The sequence below is a fragment of the Triplophysa dalaica genome, chromosome 9 (genome assembly GCF_015846415.1).
Source record: "Triplophysa dalaica isolate WHDGS20190420 chromosome 9, ASM1584641v1, whole genome shotgun sequence".
NCBI lineage: Eukaryota > Metazoa > Chordata > Actinopteri > Cypriniformes > Nemacheilidae > Triplophysa > Triplophysa dalaica.
In genome coordinates, this window is record NC_079550.1 from 11,289,841 (window position 1) to 11,315,747 (window position 25,907).

The 25,907-nt window shown below is 37.6% G+C and overlaps 1 protein-coding gene across 2 annotated transcripts in view; it reads left to right on the plus strand.

Annotated features, from left to right (window-relative positions):
- The first annotated feature begins 14,360 nt into the window (after positions 1-14,360).
- The window catches only part of zgc:77784 (uncharacterized protein LOC402947 homolog), a 49,076-nt gene continuing 37,529 nt past the window's right edge, over positions 14,361-25,907 (plus strand). For both annotated transcript variants that reach the window (XM_056756894.1, XM_056756895.1), the window contains exons 1-2: positions 14,361-14,770; positions 20,943-21,269. In XM_056756894.1, the coding sequence (XP_056612872.1) occupies positions 14,710-14,770; positions 20,943-21,269 (388 nt within the window). In that variant the 5' untranslated portion in view covers positions 14,361-14,709. The remainder of the gene's footprint in view (positions 14,771-20,942; positions 21,270-25,907) is intronic.

A 25,907-nucleotide genomic window follows, 5' to 3' on the forward strand; every position in this document is an offset into this window, starting at 1 on the left:
TAGCTTTCCTGTAGATCAGCGGTAAGAGCATTGCTTTAACTTCGATCCCAGGGGATTGTATATACCCAAGTATAAATGTATAGGATATTGCGATGAAATCGCTTTGGATAAAAGCGTCTGCCAAATACTTAAATGTAAATGTTCATGTGTTCTTTAAAGCTTACATCATGATCTAAAAATAAAGATGTCATTATGAATTCCCTATGTGTCTTCTACATACATGCTTTTAAAGAGTTATCACAAGTGTTTTTCTATTTGAAAGGGGAATATCATGGTTAAAAAAATAAATGACATGACGATAAAGTTAGATTTGTGGATTAACCTAGCACTCACAGATGAATCTGTGGTCTTCTCCTGCCACCTAGTGGCGGCATACTAATTTCATCCCTTTCCACTTGCTGGAATAAAGAATTTAATCATTAGAAAATGATTGGAAATGAGTCAGTTTGCTATTAGTGTTGTTCGTGGAGATATTTTTTACATGCTTGAGTTGGGATTAGATTATCTATTTCAATCTGCACAAACAATAAATAGTTTTAAATCCCTTTCAACTATAAGCCAAACAAACACAGAATTTCTGACCTTTAACCAACTCTGTCTGCTGATACAAAACTATAGCTGCTTGTGGTATTACATAAACTATAAAACCTAAACATTTTAAATCTAGATGAATTTGACCCAGTGGAGCTCATGTACACAAAGATATATGGAGTTTGTGAAGGACTCTAAGAGATTAAAATATATCCACACAGTCATCTCTTGCATCACTGTATACAGGAAAGGCGTTTGCTTTTGATGGGTGTTTGTGTTGCATCAAGACAATAAAATGAGGGATTAAAAGACTTGAACTATGTTTAACAGATCTATTTTTGAATAAACCTTTACCAACTGAACTAATATCATAAGCAACTCAAAAATACAATTTCAAGTTTTTACATAATATAAAATATATGAATAAAGTACAGTAACCTACATTAATGTTAAACATTTGGAATCCATATTAAATCATTGCTTTTAACAGCAAACTAGTTACTAATGTTATTTATAATCCTACATGATGTCACTATAGAGGGAATGCATAAGAGGTGGGTAGAGTAGACAAAATCTTTACTCAAGTAAAAGTTTAAGTAACTAGAGAAATTGTTACTCAAGTAAAGGAAAAAAGTCAATATTTTCAAAATAACTTGAGTAGTTTTTTCATTGTATACTTTTTTACTTTTACTCAAGTAGCTAGTTACGTAGTTACTTTGTATCTGATTGTATAGGCCTACATAAAATTAATATTAACGCCAATAGTTTAATATTACATTTTCAATATCATAATTATCAAAGGCAGATATCTTTGCAATATACACACAGATACTAAATAATAGACAAACACAGAAGAGACAATCATTTCTATAAATTTAATCTAGTCCTGATGTGAATGTAGTTCACACAATTTATTTAGAATAATAGACCATGTCAAAACAAAAGTGAACCTGCAAATTTTTGCATTTAAAATGCATTTAACTAAACTCAGAGCATTTCCTAAAATGATCTAGAACATTTGCAGTGCTCTCTTAAATGAAAGATTTTTTTGACAAAGCTCATGTTTTCTCTTGTTGTGTCACGTGTATGTTGTAAAACGATCTTAATTGTAAACAAACAGTAAAGAGTGAACCACACGCCCATCAACAAGTTTTCATCCTTCTGTTCTTCAAATGTATATTTCTGCAAGGCCACGTCTCTGTGTCTGTCAGGTAACGCGCATGTTGCGGTGTCTGACGAACAGGGGCATGTTCAGGCTCAAAACGATGTTCAACGTTTCCTGGAAACGGTGCAACAGGGTTTGAGATACGTTTTCTCTTGTTTGGTGGGTGTGTCAAGAACATCAGCCCAATCAGCAGCAACATGTATAACCCACGCGGTATTAACAAAACAGCTGGCATAATGGGTCCAAGTTCCATTCCATTCCATTTTCTACCGCTTATACCTCGGGTCACGGGGAGCCTGCGCCTATCTCAGGAGTCATCGGGCATCAAGGCTGGGTCCAAGTTAAGACGTTTAAATTTGTCCGCTGCAGCTCGGTAAACGCAACAATTGAAGATATCAGAAGAGATTTATTTTGCAGTTCTCAACACGTGTTTATAACTGTAGTGGAGTAGGCGGGGCGAGACCGTGGTTCGAGACCGGTGAGTAATTGTTAATGAGCACCAGCTGTTCGCGCACAGGTCTCGAATCGGCTGCGAATCACGTAGGAGATCGGGAGCATATAAGCAGCGTTGGGGAAGCTACTCTGAAACTGTAGTTTGACAAGCTACTCGTAAGTTAAAGTAGCTAAACTACATTCAAGCTACCCTTTTGGAAAAGTAGTTAGCTACACTACAAGTTACTATCAAAAAGTAGCTAGCTACATTGAAACTATTTTGATTTTTTTGAACAACGTATATTATAAATAACTGAATAAGTGTCTGAGGAATGTTTTAAGTAAAATATTTAGTGTTTAAAACAATGCAATACAATTATGATTTCAAAGAGTATTGTTTTATTACACACAACACTCAAATATCTCAGACTTTTGTCAAAAGTGCAAAATTGCAACAAATACAACATTGCAAGAACAAAATATACATCCAACGTAAATTGCATGTAGAACATTTTCTCAAAAATACCGATTGTGAGATGGTTGCATTTTGGTAAGAAAATACATTGAACAACCGCTCACATGTGGCACTGGCAGGGAAGAACTATCTGGTGTAGTTGCAGTAGACTGAAACCTCATCCAAAACATTAACCTTCAAAGGGTCAAAATGTTATAATTTGTAATGTTACAAAAGCCTCAACTGAAGAGTAAGAACGCTTGGAAAAGTATTTTAGTTGAACTGGCATAGTTAGTCACTGTTATTGTTATACCACTCAAGCAAAACAGGAATGGTTTCACACCATCAGTCGAGAACTGAGAACTGACAAACACGATGGCGCAAACGTTAGTGGTCTTTTATGTTCATTACCAAACTGGCGGACAGATCATGGCGGGTCATTGTAATTAAATCAGAAATAGAAATTTGATGTAACATAGAGAGCAATAAAGCAGGATAATTAATACATTTAAAATGGCCATTACTCACCTGTATGTGCGTCCTTAAACTTTGGTTTGCAAAGATTGCATACAAAAGTGTAACCTTTACTTGTCGTTTCTTTGAGAGAAATGAACTTGGACAAATAAGGCCATGGGTAATGAACGTTAGTTGTTTCTCCATCCTCCAAATCTGCCGCCACGTCTTGCTCCATCATGGATAATATGGGTGTGTCAACCCACTTCTGTACGTCAGTGAACCGTTAGCCGCAAGATGCGCGATTAAACAACAGGTGGCGGTAATGGCAAAAAATGAGTTTGTAATCTAACAAGAATATCCTTGCATCGCGCTGATTCGCGCAGGCTCGACAAAACGCAATGTAGCTTTTGCTCACGCTACACCGCTACTTGCTGCAAAAAGTAGTTAGCTACTGGAAAAGCTACACTGTTTAAAAAGCAACTGAGCTACTGCCAAGCTACTGAAAAATGTAGTTAAGTTAGCGTCGCTACTTGTAGTTAACTACTCCCCAACATTGCATATAAGTGAAAGAGTGACCGTCGGGGAGAGAGGACCGGGCCCGAACATGTTTGTATTTGTATTTATGGTTTGTTCGCCGGTGGTCGGCCGTGAGGGGCCGCCGGCTGTTATTACTTTATTAAATGTTTAAATGTCTTCTGGTTCCCGTCCGGGGATTTTAAAGGGAGACTAACAAAGGATAATAATCAAAGGACAGGTGTGGGGAATCAAACACTCAAGGAAAGCTAACGAGATGGCGGGAACAGAGACAAGGACCGGAGAGAGAGTACAGAAGGCCGAAAGGTAAAAAATCTCTCTCTCCACATAAAACCTAAGGCTTCATCACAATTCTGCCTCAAGACCAAGAAAAGACATGCCATGAAGGCAAAATCATGACAGAAAATGATTAAAAAAAACAAGAATGGCCTTCTCAGCTGCCATTGTTCATCTCTTGCTTCATCACAACAGGATGTTTAATCACACAACCTGTTGTTGCAAAAAAATTGCAACGTTTTGACGGGGCTGAACGCAGCTCAGGTCTTGCGAGTGCGCGCATATGGCTGGCATTTATCATTGCTGGCAAACAATATAATGTCTTTAACAATGTAACAAAGTAAAAGTACAGATTTTCTATTAGAAATGTATTTACGCAAGTAAGAGTAAAAGTATATACTTTTAGTTTTACTTTAAAGGTACATATTTTCCAAAATGTTAGTCAAGTTAATGTAATAAAGTAAATGAAGCGCGTAACTACCCACCTCTGGTATGCATTGATGTTACTTTACCAACCTCATGGGTGGCAAAATGACTGCTTACAATATCAGGAAATGCAAACATTTCAGTGTCCAGGATAACCTGATTCCTTTGTAAGTCGTAGGGAAGCCGTAATGAACGCCGTCGAGTCCAGCTGCTTTTTATTTAAGCAAATAACTTCATTTTAGTCCCGCTTTCTTTGTTTCTACTATGCTCCTCAGCCATTTTGCTGCATGTTCTGTAACTCAGGGAAAGTATTCTGGCACTCAAGGGGGGCATGTCCAGGAGTGTTCACATGGGTGAACATGCATACCCTCTATTTCGAGTGCTTTTAATAACTTCCGTCTAAAGGAATACTCCAAAAAAGGGGCGAGAAGTGGAAGAGATGCTGAAGTTTTGTTTGGTTATCAGAGATTGTAAACATTAACTACATAAACTACTTTTACTTCCAACACAGTCATACAGCTGGTAATAAGAATTCAGCTACTCACATTCTAAGTTAACCAATGGTCAAAAAACAGCTTTCATGACTTTAACATCGGATGTGAAAGCTGTTCTGTTTAAGACACTAATATTGTGTGTGTGTGCGCTTACCTCTAAAACACTTCTGGTAAACGTCCTTTGAAGTCCAGCTTGCAAATGTCTCCTGGTCAATCTGCTTGTTTTATTATCCAACTCGGGTCCAATATAAAAAGGCAAAACTAACGCTTCTGTTTTTAATGTTAAGTAATATAACCGGTCTGATGCCATTCGGTCCGGTGTCGTTTCCCTCGCCATAGTAGGATTTTTTTTCGCTTTCTAACAAAGATTGACGTTTGAACTCATTCATACTACTCCCAGTCATACTATATAGAATGCACTGTTTAAACAGCCGATAGGTAGGTACTTATTCAAATTCAGTCCGTACTTTCACAGTAAGTGATTTAAGTTGCAGCCCAAGTCTTTCCAATGTCTTATAAACGGCAAAGTGCAGTGCCCTTAACGCACACTCAACCCACAATATCTTGAATACTGCTTCTGAGCGGTATTCAGGGTTAAGTTTATCTCATCATGCATCACTTTGCCCGGGTCTCGCAAGATGTTGTGGAAAGTGTTCCACTGTAAGTTATACTACTACTTTTTAAAGTCACCATGCAATCAAACAGGAAAATTGTTTTACACAATGATGCAGTGATGCAGTGATTATAATAAATTATTTATCCGTGCGCACCATTATTCAAATTAATTTGCAATCTTTAATCCAAAAACGTCAAGCTCCTCTCCCCCTCTCAACAAAAACTATTTATAATCACTGCAACACTGTGTAAAACACTTTTTTTTGATTTCATGGTGACTTTATTTATTATATGCTTGGCAATCATGTGTTTTATTTTTTGGAGTACAGCTGCTTTGATACAATACAAATAAAGCATTTATTTAAAAAAAAAAGACTTTACTACATAATTAGATTTTACATATTATTTTAGTATAAAACGTAGTGTTGCACATTTTATTGATGAAAACTTCGGAGTTATGTATATTGTAAAACTGCTTTTTATCATATCATTAGAAACGCAACATTAATTAACATTACACGTGAGTGCGTGGAGTTAAGTGACGCCCCCCTGCATTAATAAAATGGAATAACTGATGCGTTACTAAATTAATAAATATAAGCACAGAGTTAACATTACATATGAAACAATGAATAAATTAGGGCTGCAACTAACGATTATTTTAATAATCGATTAATCTGTAAATAATTTTTTCGATTAATCGATGAATCGGATAAAAACAAAAACCAAGAAAAGCATTCATTTCCAACCCTTTATTCAAAAACAGAACTAAAATCTTTAGAAAGTGCACAAGCATGTTGCTCCTTGAACATCCCTGAGCTGTTATAAAAATAATAAAATTAGTGGTGGGCATAGATTAATTTTTTTAATCTAGATTAATCTAGATTAATTCCAAAATTAATCTAGATTAATCTAGATTAAAATGGCTCATTTGAATTCTGCCGAAGGCATTCAGAATATGTGTGCTACCCAAATAATGACTAAAAGTAAGTCTTTGAGAACGGGTTTCTCAAGCCAGGTGGCGCATTAGACCAGGGGCTCATCTCCTGTTTCCAAAATGCATCACAAACTGCTTGAGAAAGCTGTTCTACTATGATAATTGGTGATGAAAATTAAATTATGTTCAATAAGATGAACTTGCGTTTACTTCCGCATTAGCTAAGGGATGATTTCCGTTTATGTGGTACTTGAGACTGGAAGAGCTCCTACAGTACATTTACATTTAGTCATTTAGCAGACGCTTTTATCCAAAGCGATTTACAAAGAGTGAGGGAGCAACAAGCGATATGTCATACAGGAGCCATAATACATTAGATCTCAATACAAAGTTACTGGTTTCAACTAAAGCTAGACCACTACCTGTTGAGAGAAAGTGTTTTTTTTTAAACCGATTCCGCATTGCACAAGGTGTAAACAACCTTAGTCTTGTCGATGTTCCTATTGGGAAGCTTCTTAAAAATTAATATTCCCTGAAGCAAACCCGGCGGCTTCATAGCTGCATCCATGTTAGCACGCCACGTTTGATGCGGTAATTTCACAGTAACGTTATGTTGTGTTCAGACCAAACGCGAATGGCGCCTCAAGCGCGAGTGATTTATATGTTAATGAAAAGAGCCAATAGACCTACTTGCTGCGCGAATCGCGCGAATCGCGCGAATGAAGCCCTGGTTATGAGATGATGAGGCGGCTTCTGCTTCCGCGAATGACGCGAATCACGCGAGTTGAAAAATCTCGTTCTCGCCCCGTACAGTGCAGTTAAGCTGGTATACATCCGCGCTAAAATATCAAGGTGAAAGTCATCATAGCTTGCGTAGTATAGACCCAGCTCCCAACCCAACTTTGAGAATAGATTAACGGCGACATTTTTTTTAACGCGCGATAATAGTCTCACTGCGTTAACGGCGTTAACGCCGTTAACGGCCCACCACTAAATAAAATCAAATAAAAATGGACTAACACAAAAAACATACACATGTATGCTTTACATCTGCCAAATATATAGACTTTTTTTAAATAAAAGTGCCACCTGAGCTGCCAGAACAATAAATAATTTATAAAAACTAAAGAACAATACAAATCAGAAAACTTAACAGGATTTGTTTGAATGTAAGAACTTGTTCTCTACACTACACTACACTACACTGCAGACAGACACTCGCAGATGCACACACTCGCAGACGCACACACTGACAAACACTGACACACACACACACTCTCTCTCTCAAATTCACTTGAAGCTTATTTATTCAATTACTACCATCATTGTAGTAAGTGCAAGCTTCATTTATACACCACATTTTAACAAAGCTTAAGATGACCAAGAGCTATAAAAGAACTTTAAAATTAAATTAAAAAGTACAACACACACAAATATATTTGTCAATAATAACCTATATGGGAGAAAGCACAGAATATACACTGCAAAAATTGCTTTTCTAACTTGGTAGTTTTGTCCTGTTGTCAGTCCAAATTAAAAAAAAAATCTTATATCAAGAAACATGTACTAGACACATGAAAAAGCATAAGAAATTATGTCTTGTTTTCTGAAAAAACACCTCAAATTAAGTGATTGTTTGCTTAAAGCAAGAAAAATTATCCGCCGATGGGGTACAAAAATAATCTTAATGAGATATAATTTCAAACAGAAGTTTTAAGCATCAATTAATTTTCTTGTCTAGTAATCTTGATTTAAGATTTTTTAGATATTTGGACTGGAAATTAGAAAAAATTACTAAGGAAGTTTTGCAGTGTAGCAATACATGACAACAGATTGATAAATGAATGGTCCAAAAAAGGCGAGTGAATAAAAACGTGTCTTTAGTCTAACAATGCAAAGTGCAAAGTAACTACACCACCCCTGATTATACTGTTATTAACCAGCTAATTCTAACTTGTGATGCTTGTCAATCTGGATAACGAGTAAACACCAGCACCAGGGACATTACGTTCTTCACTTCGAAACGGAACAAAAGTAGGATTCTGTAATGACTTAACCTGCTTTTGAACTCCCTTCCTCCTCATCACAGACTCAAACATGTTTGCGTTTCAGGTGCTGGATCATTGCCGCGTTGCTCCCGCCATGTCGCGTTTGCATATTTTGTAGTTAACAAAGTTTTTCTGTTTATTTAGTGTGAAATGCTCCCGCACCTATGATGACTTGGGTCGCGCTGATTTCTCTGCCTCCGTCATGTATCTTTCCTCCGCTCGTTTTTTTATTTTTGCTCCGCCCTGTATATGAGGCGCCGAACTCTGCTAGCATCAGTGCGCGAGAGAGACCGAGTGTGTTTACTTCGCTCCGCGCTCAAATACAGTTTTTTTTTAATAACCAAACGTCTCCGCATCGCGCGACACAACGAATCGATAATGAAATTCGTTGACAACTTTTTTACTAATCGATTTTTATCGATTTTATCGATTCGTTGTTGCAGCCCTAGAATAAATAAATACTTAAATGGAAAGAAGAGCTGTATTTTGATGTGTGTGACTGTTAATGGCCACAATGTTGTCTAGGCAACAACGGCCACTTCCGTTTCCTGTTAGTATGTCCCATTGTGTGCATATTGTTTTGCTACACACTAAATTGTATATAATTTTCCATAACGAAAACAGTACATACTTTTTAGTGCATAGTATGAGTAGACAAATTGGGATGCAGCATAAGTTTGAAAACTAATCACTTCTCGAAAATGTCGTCATGTTTTCGTCAAAGCTCTCCAGACGCCAGTGGATGAGCGCAAGTGTACACTAATGGCCGGAATACACTACAAGACTTAAAAAATTTGAACCAATTTTTTTAAACTAGACATCACATACTTACAGACTTACATACTTACAAACACACACATTGATAAATCTGCAGGCTGGCACAGACTTTCTGCAACAAGTCCAGACTAAAAATCTGGGAAAAATCCTTTAATAGTGTTTTCAATGCAATATATATATTTCACAGCGTGACATGTACAAACCAGTAGAAGACCTTGATAATAAATAAATCGCTCAAAATACAATCTTGTAATGTTTTTTCCCTCCCAGTAAACCATGAATAAATCGGACAACATAAACTTCTTTTCATTTTGGTAAATAAATTGAATGCCTGTGAGAAAACAAGCTGAATGAATGAACGGCTGCAGTGCGGCCTGAAAAAGTTTCCCCCTACTTCCGGTCTCTGTCGCCATTTTGTGAAATAGCCGTTTATTAAGTGTTAAATACCATGGGAAAGTCGGTGTGTCGAGTTGACCACATCCCTTCCGACTAAACATCTGTTTTATTATGTTGGCTAAACCACATGAGCTCCATGTATTAAATAAATCAATAAGTCAGTTGATAGCAGGGGACAATAGTTAATTACCTTCTGGCCATTCAGACTCAACATAACCCACAACGAACCTCAGCTGTGAAAAACATCTCATCATGCATGGGGACAACAGATAATTTATGATGCATTCAGAAAAAAAATCATTGCTCCTTTTCTTACTAAGAATGTATAGCAGTCTTTTAGGGGAACTGATTTAAATATTGTTCTTATTACATTGCGTCCTTAATAAAGAAGTGAACAGTTGGTAAGTACTTTTATAGATTCTTTACTAATATCTGTTAAACAGGTTCCCAGGGGAATATCTGGCACCAAATGATTCAGATGAGTGAGAGAGAAAGAGAGAGAGAGAGAGAGAGAGAGAGAGAGAGAGAGAAACTGGAGCTCCAATGGCAAAAGCTTGAACCGATACATTTGTCTCAACGCTGCTTTTAAAACAAGATAGGTTAATTATTTTATGGCAGCCATATCTTTAGTAAGCCTACCTTGGAATTGTTTGAATGGACGTATTATGACGTACTCGTTTCATTGGACACCACTGGATGTTTAAGACGAGAAGAAGGAAGCAAAAAAGTTTCTGCAGAGTGGGAATAAGATGCTGCTCCATCTTCTCAGAGCTCTCCTTCAGCTACATGCATACTCGCATCCTAAAGGCATGGGCACAACACACACCTTCATCACTTCTGACAGTTTAAAGACTATATCACACCTGGATTTTGAGCAAGCTATTGACTTCAATGGTGAGTAAATATTTGTATTTATTGAATATTTTAGGGCCCCTCCTGATATAAAAGGAGCCTGAATGTGAAAGTAAAATGGGACAGATCATTCGTGATTCAAGATGTTTTTAATAAAATAAGGTACATTAATGTCATCCCCTAGGCTATTAGTTTATTGACATAATGCTGTTTTTTTATATAAAAACTGTGATGACTGAGCTTAACTTTCCTACTGTATGTTACTATTTGTCCCACTTGGGATCTACCTCTGTCATAAAGTATTTGTCATTTAAAAGTACAGACATTTATGTTGTTTGTATCAAATATCTTACTTATTCACTTTCACTTTGAAACTCATTCATTGATGTATACTGTATTATACTTTAATGCAGTAATGTAAATGTTAAATATATAATGTACAATATAAATAAAAAAGTGTGTTCACGTTGATCTGAAGTGTTTGCAAAACCTATTATCATAGATTAGTTTTATTTACCCAGCTTCTAAAATGGTTGTAGAGGCCTCCAGGGGCTTCTTTACTGTTACCATGACAACAGCAGGGAGTGGCCCCAGGGGGGTTGTGAGCAGAATGCCTCTAGTTCATTTGCAGAGGGTAAGACCTTTGGGCAACAGAAATCTGACTTATACCTTTTATTAATATCTGTTTCAATGTGTTAAAAGTAGATGCATGTAGAATTATAAATGATTTTGAAGGGATAGTTCACTGAAAAAATAAAACAATTCATCTTTCATTCACCCTCATGTCATCCAAAACCTGTATATGTCTCTTTCTTTTGTAGAGAACAAATGGAGTTATTTTAAAAATTTCCAAGTGGTTTTGTGTTCATATTATGGAAGTCAATGGCGATCAGTATCTTTGAGTTATCATCTTTTGTGTTCTGGCAAAAAACAGTCACACAGGTTTGAATTTTTTTTATTGTAAAGGATGAATTATCCCTAATACAGCAGGTCTTTAATGCAGTTTTTTCGACCGAACTATGCTCTAATCTCCAGTAGATGGCAGTAGATCTATAGCTTTGTGGTTCTTGTCAAAGATCAAAGCTGTAACTATAATTTTCTATAGCAAGAACAAACTCACTATCCTTATTACGTTTCTACATATTATGCATAAGCAATGGCAGATGATCCCATGGGTTTGTACCCTTGACAAAACCACATAATTCAGAAGACTAATAAACAAAGGCATCTGCGGCATTAAAAGTCATGTTTCCAACAGTGAGGTCATTGTGGTCTAATCGAGGTCACATTTCGCCGTTTTATTGATGTTGCCAAGCAGGTGTATGGTCTACCCTTTTATTTCAACTGACCCTTGGCCCCCATCTCCAAAAGTGTATCATCCCGCACGCTTACACCAACATAACCGCCCTCACTTCTGTCACCGAACTGTTATACGGGTGTGCCAAACCACAGGAAATCATTACAAAGCTATTGTGTCCCCACATCAAGCATGTCTGCTCGAGCACACATCCTGGGAGCAGATCTTTTGTTGTGAAAAGATCACCCTGCCCTGGAATGACCCGTGCAGTCTGTGCTTCTCTCCCCACCCCTTTCCCGAATCACACAGGACTCAGAGCCATATGGCACTGCCACGCCACTAACAGGAACTGTGGACAGGAAAAAACACAAACATGGGCCTAAGGCCAACTTAGGCCATCAAGAATCAAATAAGTGTCTCTGGCTCACAGTGATTGTGGTTATTTTTAGCTTAGTCGCTGCTGTTGTATGCACCGTGTGTTTACACAACTACATGGAAGCATCTCCGCAGGTGCAAAACTACTCAACAGCCATCAGCTACCGTTTGAGAAAGGAGAAGAGATGAGTCAATGTGTATGATCACAGGCTTTTGAAAGAGCAGATGATAACAGAGGTGATATTTCCTTGACCCCCAGGGTCACGATTGCTTTTAGGCGCTGCGTTTGTCTCCATGTTATTTATTTGTAGTTGCTTTGGTAAGAAAGAGTCTGAGAATTATTTTTAAGGTTGTTGAGAACATCTGCAGCGGTGATGCAGCATAGGCATATAGATGTGAGTAATTTACCTCCAAGTGGGACTTATTTTATTGCCTACCTGAGCATTCCTTTCATAAAAATAGAATATGGGTCAATTTCCGTTTCTGAAGGGAAATCAACTTTTAATTCATTAAAGTATGAGCTGTTTTGTAAGAACTTTGAGAAAAGTAAAAAATGTAGTTCTTGCATCCAAGACATCCTTAGAAAAATCAGTACAAACCTTTTAAGAGAAAAATATTCTCTAGATTGGATGAATGGATGAGTTCAGCCCTGTCAAATTTGTCTGAATTGTACCACAATTTCAGTTGCAATGGAAATAATGACTCGCTCTCTTTTTGATCACACCATAGCAGGATGATAATTTGTTTATGGCAGCACTGGTCTGGATATGTCTAGGCACATAATTGTCTGTCAACAGCAAAGCAATGATAGTTGACATCCTCCTTTAACAATTAGGTGCATGTTAATGACAAACATGTCACCAAGAGTGCTTGTTGGGTAACGGCAAAAGAATGAGAGTAAATTAGCATTTCTCCATCAGTTATTATCGCCAACAAAGGGAGTTATTATTAAATAACTATTTTATTTCAGGATGAAGCGTGATTTCCAATCGGGGAAACTAGATCAAGCATATTGCTTTGACGTTTATTGACTGGGCCGTCGTTACTGATGCGAGCAAAAAGCTATGATTCGCTGTCGGCACCTGGTAATTCATGCTTTCAAAATCTTGGTTTTGAAGCCTCGAGATCTTGATGATTTTCGTTTGGACCTCTCAGACGTTGTTTGCCATTACTCAAAGCAATTTCTCGAGGGAGGTGAGGAGAATTTCAATTTGTTGCACAGTTGGTCTCCTTTGAGCTCACAACTGTTGTCTGTTCTCTGATTCTCGGCCCTTCCGAGTTTCAAAGAAAGACAAATGTTCGCTTCTCGCTTCAATAATGGCAGTCTATAACAACAGACACAAAGTCAATGCGGCAAAGGAAAACTGCACATGGCTCAAGGAAAGCCCTAGAGGAGGGCACCAGTAAATCTTAAGAAGGCCAATCAATGATGGCTCTGATTGTATTGGAAATACAAATATAAACGTCTGCCTAATGGCTTGCTGTAAAATAGAGCCACGTATCTATTCATCAGAAGTGCATGGCTGATAAAAGCTAGCTAGACGGTCTAAGCAATAATCCTGTTTTTACACAACAAACAGCAATTTGTTACACCGAGGGCCTGTTGATGCATAAAATGTTGTTGTGTGACAAAATATAAATAAAATGCTCCTGTAATTTATTTTAGGTCAGCTTGGTGAAGAAAGTGTAGTGTTTTATAGACCACTTTGCAAATTGTAAACACTGGTCCAGAAGCAGTTTTTTTATTATTATTTGTATTAATTTAAATCTTACATTTCAATCTCAAAGATATTTGTTCAAGATTACAAAAATTGTTCAAACGGTTGTGTAGTGAAACAAATTGTTCAGCAAATTGTTTACGTCATCCGAAGCGGTCTATAGATGGTTTCAGCGGCAGTAACACAAATGTTATGTGGCCCAAACTGAACGAATGAAGAATCAATAACTGTTGAGTAGTTTTAATGTAGGCCTAATTTAACGCAATGGATATAAAGTAAAATATGAATTAATATTAATATTAATAAAACACAAAAAACATAAACCGAATGCAGACCGTTAATAAACTTAAAAGTGTTTACAACATACTGTGTGAAAAAACTTTTCATAGCACATAGATAAAAACTAGGCATTAATATAGCATTTTATCATTCAAAAATATAGCCTTTGAATGAAAGCATAATAGTAAATACCCTTGACATTGATGTCGGTATAAAGCTGTCGCTTTAAGATGTGTTAGATGCGCTGTGGTCTGACGGACTGACTGGTGAAGCTCCACGCGCTTCATTCTGCTGAACGACACAGTCGAGCATCCTCGTACAGTATAAGTCAATGAGCTGAATGGATAAAACAGCCTGTGTGAACTCGGTGCACTCCAGTCTGCGCTCAAAGGATAGAGCAAAGTCATCATGCCGTCTCATATAGAGAGATGCGGGCTTTTCACGTTAGACACTCCTGCCGCGTTATCGTAACGCGACGCTGTGGACTTTTCAAAGAGATCCGCTGAACTGTGATGCGGAGTGTTTTTACTCTTTTGTGATATGGGTTCGTTTTGTTTGACATGTTCCATCCGAGAATATGTGTCTGTGATTTTTGCATTTTGTTTCATATGAGTATGCTGGTGCCATTAAAGTGCACTTGAAGGACAATGGCTCTTGGTGTGGTAGGAACCGTGATACTGATGCTCTCCAACATCTGCGGCTCTACGGGTGAGTTGAAAGCGCACTCTTTTATTGATCCGCTGGCACGCGAGTTATCGGTTCGTGTGAAAATACAAAGTTTTTAACGTTAAGTCTGAGTCGCAAACTTTTGCGTTTGATAAGATCACTGTAAATACAGACTGATGGTGGTGAGCGCGTCTCCTTATATTTATTTTTCTGTGAATTATTAACGCTACTTCAGCAATGCAACAAACTGCATGCATATATTTATTAAGCACGAAGCATTACTGGAGTCGCACTAGAAACGTCTTTGTTGTTCCATAACAGCCTTCCACAGAAAGCTGCATGAACAGATGCAAGACGAAGCTTAAAGCAAAATAATCGCTCATATTTTATGAATGAATAAATGGCTGGGTTTGCTTTGACTGTAACTGTACAAGACAGCTGTGTTTCCAAATATTCCCAAAAGAATATTGAGTTTGATTTCATCACTGGGTAGCTGAGGATACAAAGTGCAACAGCGTTAGAAGTATTAGATTGTGTTAGCGTTTTAAAACTGCATTTCATTTTTTATCTTCGTTTTTTTAAATGCGACTTAAAAGGGATAGTTGATTCGATAATAAAAATCCTGTAATCATTTATTCACCCTCATGTTTTTCGAAACCTGTATGCCACTCATTCTTCGTTGAAACAAAAGAAGATACTTTGAGAAATGTCTCTGTGGTTTTGAATCCATTACCATCAACACGGGCCAGTTTGGTTACGTTCTTAAAACTGTCTTCTTTTGTATCTGGTGTGCCAGTGAAGTAAAGAATGAAATGTAGTAAAGTACACATAAAATGAAATAATTTTTATACATTTTTAATTTTGGGTGAACTATCCCTTTAAACCTAGGCTAGACTATCCCATTTGTAAGGAGTAAGTATATGCCATTCCCATATTCTGCTCTTTTCATCTGCAGTAGGTGTACCATGTTTACATGGCAAGTGAATTGACCCATGAATGACTGACCTAATATGTTTGGCAGGTGCATGGAAGAATGCCACTGCCATATCATCAGTCTGCAGGGCTGCATGATGTGTCCCCCACTGAGGCCAGCTTAATGGCCTTCTGCATTAAAGGAGACAGGCGCCGCTGTACCCAGCAAGCTTTAGAAATAGACTTTATAAGTTATGCATCTGCCTCCTTATTGTAGGGGTGCACAGTATGAACATTGGCCGAGCTGAAAGGATGCTTAAAATAGAGCGATGCATGTATTAATATGCAGTTGGTTTATCGATTTGACTGTCAGCTGTGGATATGAAAGGCTTTGTGTGATGTGTGGTTTTGAGAAGGTCTTGAAGTACAACATTCAAAGTATAATGTGAAAGCTGATAGAAAATACACAAGATTATAACAGGCCACTCTGGTTGCTAAGAGACATCTGTATCTGTTAAGATAGAGTGACAAATTGTTTTTTAAGGTGTTTTGTCACGGCGCAAAAGAAAAAGTCCACAGATAATAAATATAAACTGTATAATCAAATAAATTGTCTATTTTAAGAATGGTTTTTGTAAATTACATAAATTCCCTATAGAGCAAGAGTTCTATTGTTTCTTTTCCATTGCATATAAGTGATCTTCATAAGTGAATGTGTTTGATCTTTAAATAGCATATGTGTGGGTGTGTCATTTATTCATTAAACATAAACCACAAAACATCCCGCACAGCTGTCATGCAATAGGTCTGAAGCTTTTGATCTGACTTAAAAAAGGTGATAAATTTGCGTTACTTATCGCAGCAGTCACGCAAGGGCATGTGGCCAACTGCGAGAGGTTGAATGGGGTTGATAGAGATAATGGCATTTCTGAAATAATGACAATGGACTCGGATGGATAACCCAGCAGATATGCGAGCTGTCATGTTTAGCAGTTAACAATACTTTTGTGATTCTGTGAGAGCACTGGGCTTTGCCATAATAATGGGTCTCAAACCAGCATTCTTGCAGACAGGTAGCATAACAATGTGGATCTCTCTATAAATTACAGTTTTTATTTTGTTCACTGATCAGTGATTGGTGAGACAGGTTAAGGCTCATGCCTAAACATGTTTAAAGGAAAGAGCTTTGAAAACACAACTGGACATGTTTTGTCTGGTCACTGTTTTCGTAACAAATAAATGTTAACAGCAGTAAATTAAAGCACTAAGGAAGAGGAGGATAAAGCATGCATGTCTTATATTTGTAAATATTAATTTCTGCAACGCATTCTGTAATGGCGTAGCTGGTATCTGTATGCTAAATATAACTCACTTCAACAGGAAGTGACTTGATTCTCCTGTTAGACTCAAAAGAAAATATAATTTCATCACATGACTTAAGTAACAGCTATTAAAATGCTTTAATAGTGGTCTTGGGGTAAATCATAGTATGTTTTAAATATATATATATATATATATATATTTTTAGCACTCCATCCAGGGTGTATCCTGCCTTGATGCCCGATGACTCCTGAGATAGGCGCAGGCTCCCCGTGACCCGAGGTTGTTCGGATAAGCGGTAGAAAATGGATGGATGGATGGATATATATTTTTAATTGTCATAGCAAAATATATCACTTAATTACGAAGGACTCTAGAATACTTGATTCTGGTTGGCCAATCGTGACATTTCAAGGTCTAATATTCCCAGATAACTTCCACTCAAAACTAATAACACATGGTTACCCATATGCTGCAAATCATTTTGACAGGTACCGTTTAATATTACACAAAACTTAAATATAAATGTGTGACATTATATTTAAAAATGATTAAACCACATTTCATGTTCTGCCATTTAAACGTCGTTTTCTTACACTGTTCTATATAAATGACTAGATTGCGCCCTGTAGCCTTAAAGATCCCATGTAACACCCCTCCTGATTTCACTTCACTGGCTGCTAGTTCCTGACCGCATCAAGTTTAAATCTCTGACACGATAATGCAAATACGCCCATCTACCTTAACTCACTGCTCCAGGGCTACATTCACTTCCGCCATATTCTGTCTGAAAATGAGCGACGCCTTATTGTTCCAATCACAGCGAGGCACCAAATAGCAAAACCTTTACTTATTCGGTGCTCTTTGGTGGAATGAACTACCAGCCTCCGTCTGAACTGCAGCATCCTTCACAAGTTTAAAAAACAGCTCAAAACAGATGCTCAAAAGCGTCTGACAAATTAATTAATGCAAATGTAATATGTAAATTATAATGATCTTATATAGCATAAAAATAAACCAATTAATTATAAATGACAAAAGCATATACCAAAATTGCTAAAACTTTTGCTAAAATGAACACCAAAACTAAAAATCTAAAAATAAAAGTTAATATTAATAAAACTAAATAAAACTAAAATCAAAACTATAATAATTCTACGCTTCGCGACCGGTCCTGATCACAATTTCAAGGTTTATTCTTGCGAGAACAACTGGCTCTATTTGTTTCCTTACTTGTCATTTTGATGGATTCAATTGATTTGTTCCAGATAGATTCTTTTTTTTTATTATATGAATGAAACAAACCTTGGTCATAAGCAGGCAAAGAGAAATTAGTTCATCCTTAATAAAATGCCAGATTTTTTATTGTGAACATTTGGTCACCTGCATTTCCCAGTGTGTCTTTTACTGTTTTCCATTTTAATTCAGGAGCGTGTCAATGCTGATCATGGTGACATATGCACAGAGTGCTTGTGTAATTTCCATGTGGTAAAATACAATATTCACGTGAAACCCTGATTTGTGAGTGAGGGAATCTACCACTGAGGGAGATTGTGAGATTTTAAATCTCACACATATTTCTCATGTGAGTAACTTGGGTAAATATTAACATCACGTAACTGACTGAAAATAAAGAGACTTCTTTTTTTATTATGTGGCTAAACACATGCCCCTTTTCTGCCTATGGGATGCTAACAGTTATGTGAAACTGTGTGATCTTATCTTATTCCTCTAACATATACTTCAAAGAAAGTGGTGACAATATGAATCCTTGACACGTAATTATGCTTTAAATCAGCATAGCTGCCTCTTTTCATCCGTGATGGGAATAAAAAGCGCAGGTTTTTATTCGCTCTGTTCTTTCTCTCACAAGGACCAATTAACTTGTCATAACTTGAAAAGTGATGATGCCTTTGAATAGTGGGGAGGTATAATCTAAACTGTTGTAAACGGATGGAAACATACTTACGTCGAGTGTAATGTGCAGCGGGAGGCTGATGAACTATTTAGCCGTTCATGACTTTTTTATGAAACTCATTAGAAAGGCCGCTGGATTTCGTTTCCCCCAATACAGTACACCTTATGTTCCCTAAAGGCTGTTTTCCCCCCACAGAACTGCTTTCAGAGAAATGAAGCTTTTTTGGGGGGCTATTTATTTACTATTTTTTACTCCCGGGACATGATGCACTGGCAAAGTTTGCTATACCTTTTTAGATCAAGTGAAACCCAACATATAGGCACCACTGTGCGGGTAATGTATACAGTATATTAAGCTTCTTGAAAGCCCCAGCGTACAAAGCAGGAAGCTTCTCTGTTAGTTCTATAGCCCCGGCTCGAGCAGAATTCACCACTAATGGGCAATGAGGTTTGGAGGCTTATTCACCAGCGTCGGCCGTGCTCAACCTTGATGTCAGCTTCTTTAAACTTCTCACTGATTCCGTCTGGCTCTCGGGGCTGAAAGCTTAATCGGTGCTGAGTCATCAGCCTTTGAGAGGTTCATCCTCTTCTCTCTCTCCCACCGGCCATTAGAAACCTCTCGCCCCTCATTCCTTCTTTTGATGAAAATATGCTCAGAGAATACTGGAATCTTTCTCTACTGTGTGGTTGAAGGGTATTCTTTGTCCATTAACGTTTTTTATGATGCCTACATTGTGTTTGTTTAACTAACTTACTAGACTTGATTTTACATAGTTGCCAAATGATTCTGTGTAACTGTAGTAGTTTAAGAGTTAGTTTGCATTCAGTGTACTTATTTCTGCCAAATGAAACTAAATGGTTTTGAATAGTGTTTGCTAATAGTTTTTGCTTTCCTGTAGCTCAGTGGTCAGAGCATGGCGCTAGCAACGCCAAGGTCATGGGGTCGATCCCAGGGATTGCACATACTAACAAATGTATAGTATAATGCAAAGTCGCTTTGGATAACGCGTCTGCCAAATGCATACAGTAAATGTAAATGTAATAGAAATGCACCGATACTAAATTTCTCCACTGTGGAAAGTATCAGAGTGAAATCCGCAGTTACTGATTCAGATGAACTGTTAAAAGTTAAGACTAATATTTCTTAACTTTCTGAATGTTATAAATTCATATAATGACTATAAATATTGAACATGATGATGTTTTCTGTATACAGAGAGCAAATTTATTGCTTTTTCCTGTCCTCTTTTGATTGACAGGAGGATATTTGCCATGATTATCTGCATCTCTAGTTTTCAATCATGGAAACTAAATCTGATGTAGTTTCACTTACCGTGTTTGATAAATTGTTAGTTACGGTCCAGTTATGTACGTTAAAGAGTTCACCCAACAATTATTGCATCCTTAACTCACCCTTATGTCTTTCTAAACATGTAGAACACAAAAGAGTTTTGTCCATAGAATGGACGTCATTGGACTCCATTGTTGTTTGGTTACAAAAGTTTTTCAAAATATATTTTGAGTCCAGCAGAAAAAAGAAAAACATACGGGTTTAAAATAAGAGAAAATGACATCGTATATCCTAATAAAGAAAATAAATTTCGAGACAGGTTTCTGAGTATATTCTCATCTGAGAAAGAGAGTTCATATAAACAAAAGCAAATGATTCTTGTAAAGCAAAGAAGTCTCTCACAATCAATCCAACCAAAATTTATACCATCATGTCAAAAAGACCCTCTTATCAGTTAAAAGGTTTTCGCTCCCTTGTTTACATTTTATCTTGGGAGGCTACCCTGATGAGACAGTACTTGTGCATGCAACCATTTCCTGCATAAAATAGAAGAATCTCAACAGAAAGTGCTTCATCATCAAGGCGAACTTACACACACACACATAATGTACACATAAAGAGCCATTGAGCCAAGGCCTCTAACTCTTATGAAAAGTATAGTTTAATCAAAGACATTGCACACTTATAATGTCAAAGTAATGTCAATGAAAATGATATGTTCATATCCTAAAGACCTTAACTTGAAATCAGATATACTCTGTTGATTCCACACAGGGTCACGGCCACGTTTGGAGGACTTTCCCCCCCGGATAGTGGAGGACCCCTCTGATCTGATCGTGTCAAAGGGAGAGCCGGCGACCCTGAACTGCAAGGCAGAGGGTCGGCCCGCGCCCACGGTGGAGTGGTACAAAGACGGTGAGCATGTGGAGACCGATCAAGACGATCCGCGCTCCCACCGCATGCTGTTGCCCAGCGGCTCCCTTTTTTTCCTGCGCATCGTTCACGGACGCCGCAGCAAACCAGACGAGGGTGTTTACACGTGTGTTGCCCGCAATTACCTCGGAGAGACTGTTAGCCGAAACGCATCGCTGGAAGTAGCCAGTAAGTCCTTTTTGATGAATTCCACCTTGTTTGTTATATCTGGATGGAACATAACTCTGCTGAAATAAAAGTAATCTGTCCCTCTCAGCTGTGGCCTTAGGTTTTGTTTGTCTAGTTCTTTCATGGCAGGCTGCCGGTGAGTTTCCGCCTGCTATATTACGGGGCCGTGATTGTGTGCTCGTGCTGTTTGGCTGTGCTCAGGGCCTTTGGCTCAACCGTAATCCAACTCTCTGGGACCTAAAAGACAACAGATCCAGTTCGTCTGCCAGAAGAAACTGGATTAGCAAGTTTGTTGATTAGGAAAGGAATGCAACTAATTTGAATCCCCAAAGTTTCCTCATTAAGAATGCTAAACAATAGTACGCCGCCTATATTCCACATGGCTGTTTACTTTTTTCTTCAACAAACAAAGCCAAATACCAATCCCTTAAATAGCTTGGGGGTTCTTGTTGTATCATCAGAGGTCTAATAAGTCGTTTCGGTGATTTGGTTTGATGTCTGGAGCTTTGAGACGGAGGTTAAGCTGACTCTTGTATAAATTAAATGATCAAGGTCATATTAAGCCCATTTGATTCATGTTCTGACTTGCCGAGGGAAGTGATTTAAGTATTTCCCCTGGTTAAAATGTAATATGATCTTAAAATTGGTAGCAAGCATGAATTGATTCCTTCCAGCCATTGTAGACTTTTTGCTTACTGTCCTAGACGCTAACACAAAAAAATGTATTTGCAATCATGCCCTCATGCGGTTGATCTAATCCTGTATGCAAAATACTTCCAATCTTAAATAGATGTTCGTATTTTAGCGCTACTATAAATAGCAGGAGGGGAAATACTAATTTTCGTTCCTATTCCCTGAAAGCACACATACATCTGGGCGACGTCTATTTGATGTCTGCATTTACATCTGCATGATGTATTTTTTAAATTGTTTTCTCATCTGCGATACGTCTCTGAGATATCTTCTGTTAGTAAGATGTAAGATGTTTACAATTTAGAATGTTTTTACACAGCAGATTTTTTCTAGATTCTATTATATCTTACTGATTCAAAATCTAGATGTGGCCGAATTTGGCTGAATGATGCTACATGGGCGTTGATTGCAAGTCATAATTACAGCACAGATCCTTACAAAGTGTCCTCTGAGTAAACCTTCAACACAGAGGTTGATTTATAACAGACAATTAAACCTAGAAAGAAAATAGAATCGGTGTGTTAAGAACTCGTCCTTGCAGAAAATGAGGCGATGAGACTTAGGTCATAAACCTAGAGACCTGGCTCACCACCGGGTGTATCTTCTCCTAAGAAGTGATTAATGTGCTAATTAGAGTTGGACAGGTGCCAACAAGACCACGGGACGAGGGAAGAGTGGGTGGCTTATGAGGATGGAGGATCCTTAGGGGTACAACAGGTGATGGCAGGGGCGGGAGGGGGCAGAAGGGTTTGAAAAACACACATGACACAGCTCAGATTAAAGCAATGGATTGACAAGAAAAAAAATGTGGTCGTTCATTGGATCAGCGTGTTTGTGATAAGTGAGCAATATTTCGTGAGTCTGATTCTATGGTGACCATCTGTTTGACACTTGAGCTTACAGTAATCTTCGAAAACAAATTTTAAGTTTGTTTGTTGGTGAATCACTTGTGTCTCTCGGTTTGGTGGACATGTGTGATGTGATTAACTGTTCTACTAGAGTCACGAACATCCTGCAGAGAGAATGTTTAGATAGCAGCCTTATATAATCATTTGTAGTTTGACCCGTGCCCACGTTTTCAATCTTTTTTAAAAATAAAGGGGCCGTGAAAAGAGAGGCAGTCCAAGTCATTATTCTCATATCTTTTCTACAGGAGATTTTTAAAAAGGAAATCGGCACTGATCAGGTTTTAACATTGCTCAACAACATTAGATGTTGCACTTAAGGTTTAATCCAGCATTTTGACTGTGCCAGGGCTTAAAGTAATGTTTGATTTAATGTTGCATTAAATCTGGGCAGCTATATACGTCATGACAAGTTTACAGTCCTATCTACTTGAATGGGGAAGGCAGATATTTCTAAAATCACTGTTGAAAATCACAATTAAACAGCATATTTCCGATCAATAATTAAACATGACATGATCTGTATCATAATAACTTTGGTTTACTAAGCTTAAATTGTGCTAAAATAACCTTTTTCAAGGTCGCCTCATCTAATGCGCCTGCGTACAGGCAGGTAAGCGCCTCACGATAGCCATTACTGACTGACGATTGGCTCGTTGTACTGGAAGGCATGACTTCCTTTGCTAGAGCGGCCATATTGATCATTGCAGTGCATCTTGTTAAAGAGTAATCATTACAATGTCCTCTAAATTACATTTCATGCAGTGTGTGAATTAAATTAGTCTGACAAGTTGTAAAAACTGAAAGTGAACGAATAACAGAGAAAAGGAGTCGACTCTGAATCCTGCAAACGAGTCGTCTGTCGTTCTCATTTCAGTTCCGTGTCAGATCTGCGTCACTCGCCTACTTTCCATTTGCGACACTGTACGCGGTAGATCAATCCCAGCAGACTAGACCATCTGACCAATCAGATCAGAGTAGGCTGACAGAAAGGAGGGCATTAAACAGATGAATCGCTTAACGTTTTATTTGGGAATCAGTCAAGAAGTAAGGTAATAGTAACGGCCTATTATTAGAAAATGAAAGGTGTTCAGGTGAGGAAAAACGTCAAATATATATATTTTTTATAGCACTTTTTTTATTTGCATTGCTCTAAAGCAGCTGTACAATAAGAACAAATGTTATTCACTTGTCTTTACGTTGTGAAGGTGTTTTTCTTTATCATGGAGAGGATGATGTCATCATCCACCACTTTTATCTAATATGGACACCCAGGATTGTTTTGTTGCTGTGCTCAGCAGTGATTTTTTTCTTCTCAGAATGTACCAATTTTGTTACATTTTTTTTGTTTTGGCTGCTCTTAGTGTTCCTGGCATCTTTCTGATGGATTTGTTGTGTTTTTCAAATCTAACTATGGTCTGTTTCACTTGCATGGAGATCTCCCTGAACCCCATGATGTGGGTTCAAAGCAGCAGCTTCCAAATGCAAACACCACACATAGAATCTATGTGACCAGACCTTTAACATTCTTCATTTATGAAGACATTATTTAAGAAAAAGCCCATACCTGTGAATAAAACAGCTTTTGATTCAACTGTCCAATTACTTTTGGTCCCTTGAAAAAGGGGGGAGCTTCATATTAAAGAGCTATAATTTCTAAAGCCCACAGCTGATCTGGATGTGAATAAACTCTAAATAAAGCTGAGAGTGTGCACTTTAAGACAATATCTGTTTTATAACTGTATCACGAATGCACTTTGATACACAGCTAAAATAACAAAAAATGTGCTTCTGTCCAAATATTTATGGACCTTACTGTATTTAGAGATATTGTAAAGTATGTAAAATATTACAGAGTACAATTCTCATATTGCAAGTCTCACAAAAGACGACCTATAGAACAGAAGTCAATTATTAGAGAATTTTCTCATTTTGAAACACTTTTAAACCACACAACATTTCTATATTAAATATTATCTGAGTTGCTTTAGCTTAATAAATGGTGCTGGCAACACCAGAGTCGTGAGATTTTTAGGAAATGCATGGACTGGTAAAATCCATTCCTCAACTTTATTATAAATCACTTTGTCTAAAAGCATCTGCCAGATGCATGAATGTTAATATAAAAAATACTCACGCTTAATTGTAAGCATGTTCTTATATACACCATAAGGAAAGAGCTGTGTGTCGTTCGGTCAGATGTGGGTGTAGTATTCCTGCTGCAATATGACCCGGGTTCAATTCCCATGCTTAAATAAATGAATTTATCCTTTTTAAATCATGTACAGTAAGATGCCGGTGGGTGTATTAGCAGGTGCGATATCTCATTTGGTTCTCTTTGAGTCCTGTTAAAAGATTCCTCTGATTCTAAACAGTGTTAAGCTAGACAGTTGAAATACAAACCCTTCTGTTTATGCTACCTAACGAAACTTAGTATGTGTTAAACGCTACTGTTCAGCACAAAGATTAAAACAGGTTAAAGCTTTACTCTTGATGGGGAAGATAAGATTCTGTGTGTGTGTTAAAAAAAAGGTTAGCATTTTAGGACTTCCGGTTCCATCACCCCAAAGTCTATGTTTTTATGGTAATTGTTTTATGGTAAATCGCCTGAAATAAGGTCTGTGGTTGACAGAACCTCAAAATATTTTCGTGTTTTATTCTATGACATAAGACACACCATTTTGTAAAGCCTTATTGTGTCTTAAAAATGGCGGTTGCTAACAAGTTGCTAAAAGCGACTACTTCTTAGGGCACGCATACAAAACAGATTTCGGTCAAGGGAAACAGCGTGGCACGTACTTCCGGGTTAGCCTACAAAAATACATCATCTCTGAGGTACTGGATTGAGTGAATTTCTTTTCAATAACTCATATAGTCAAATGTAATGGGCCTTTCAACAATTCATCTTTTTTTTTGTTTCCCCCTTCAATACAAGCATTGTTTTGGAGTGTTTGGTGACAAATAAAAGTTTTTTCAGTGTTGTTCCTAGCAAATGAAAAAACAGGTTAAATCTTGCTCTTACAGTAATATGTTAATCCAC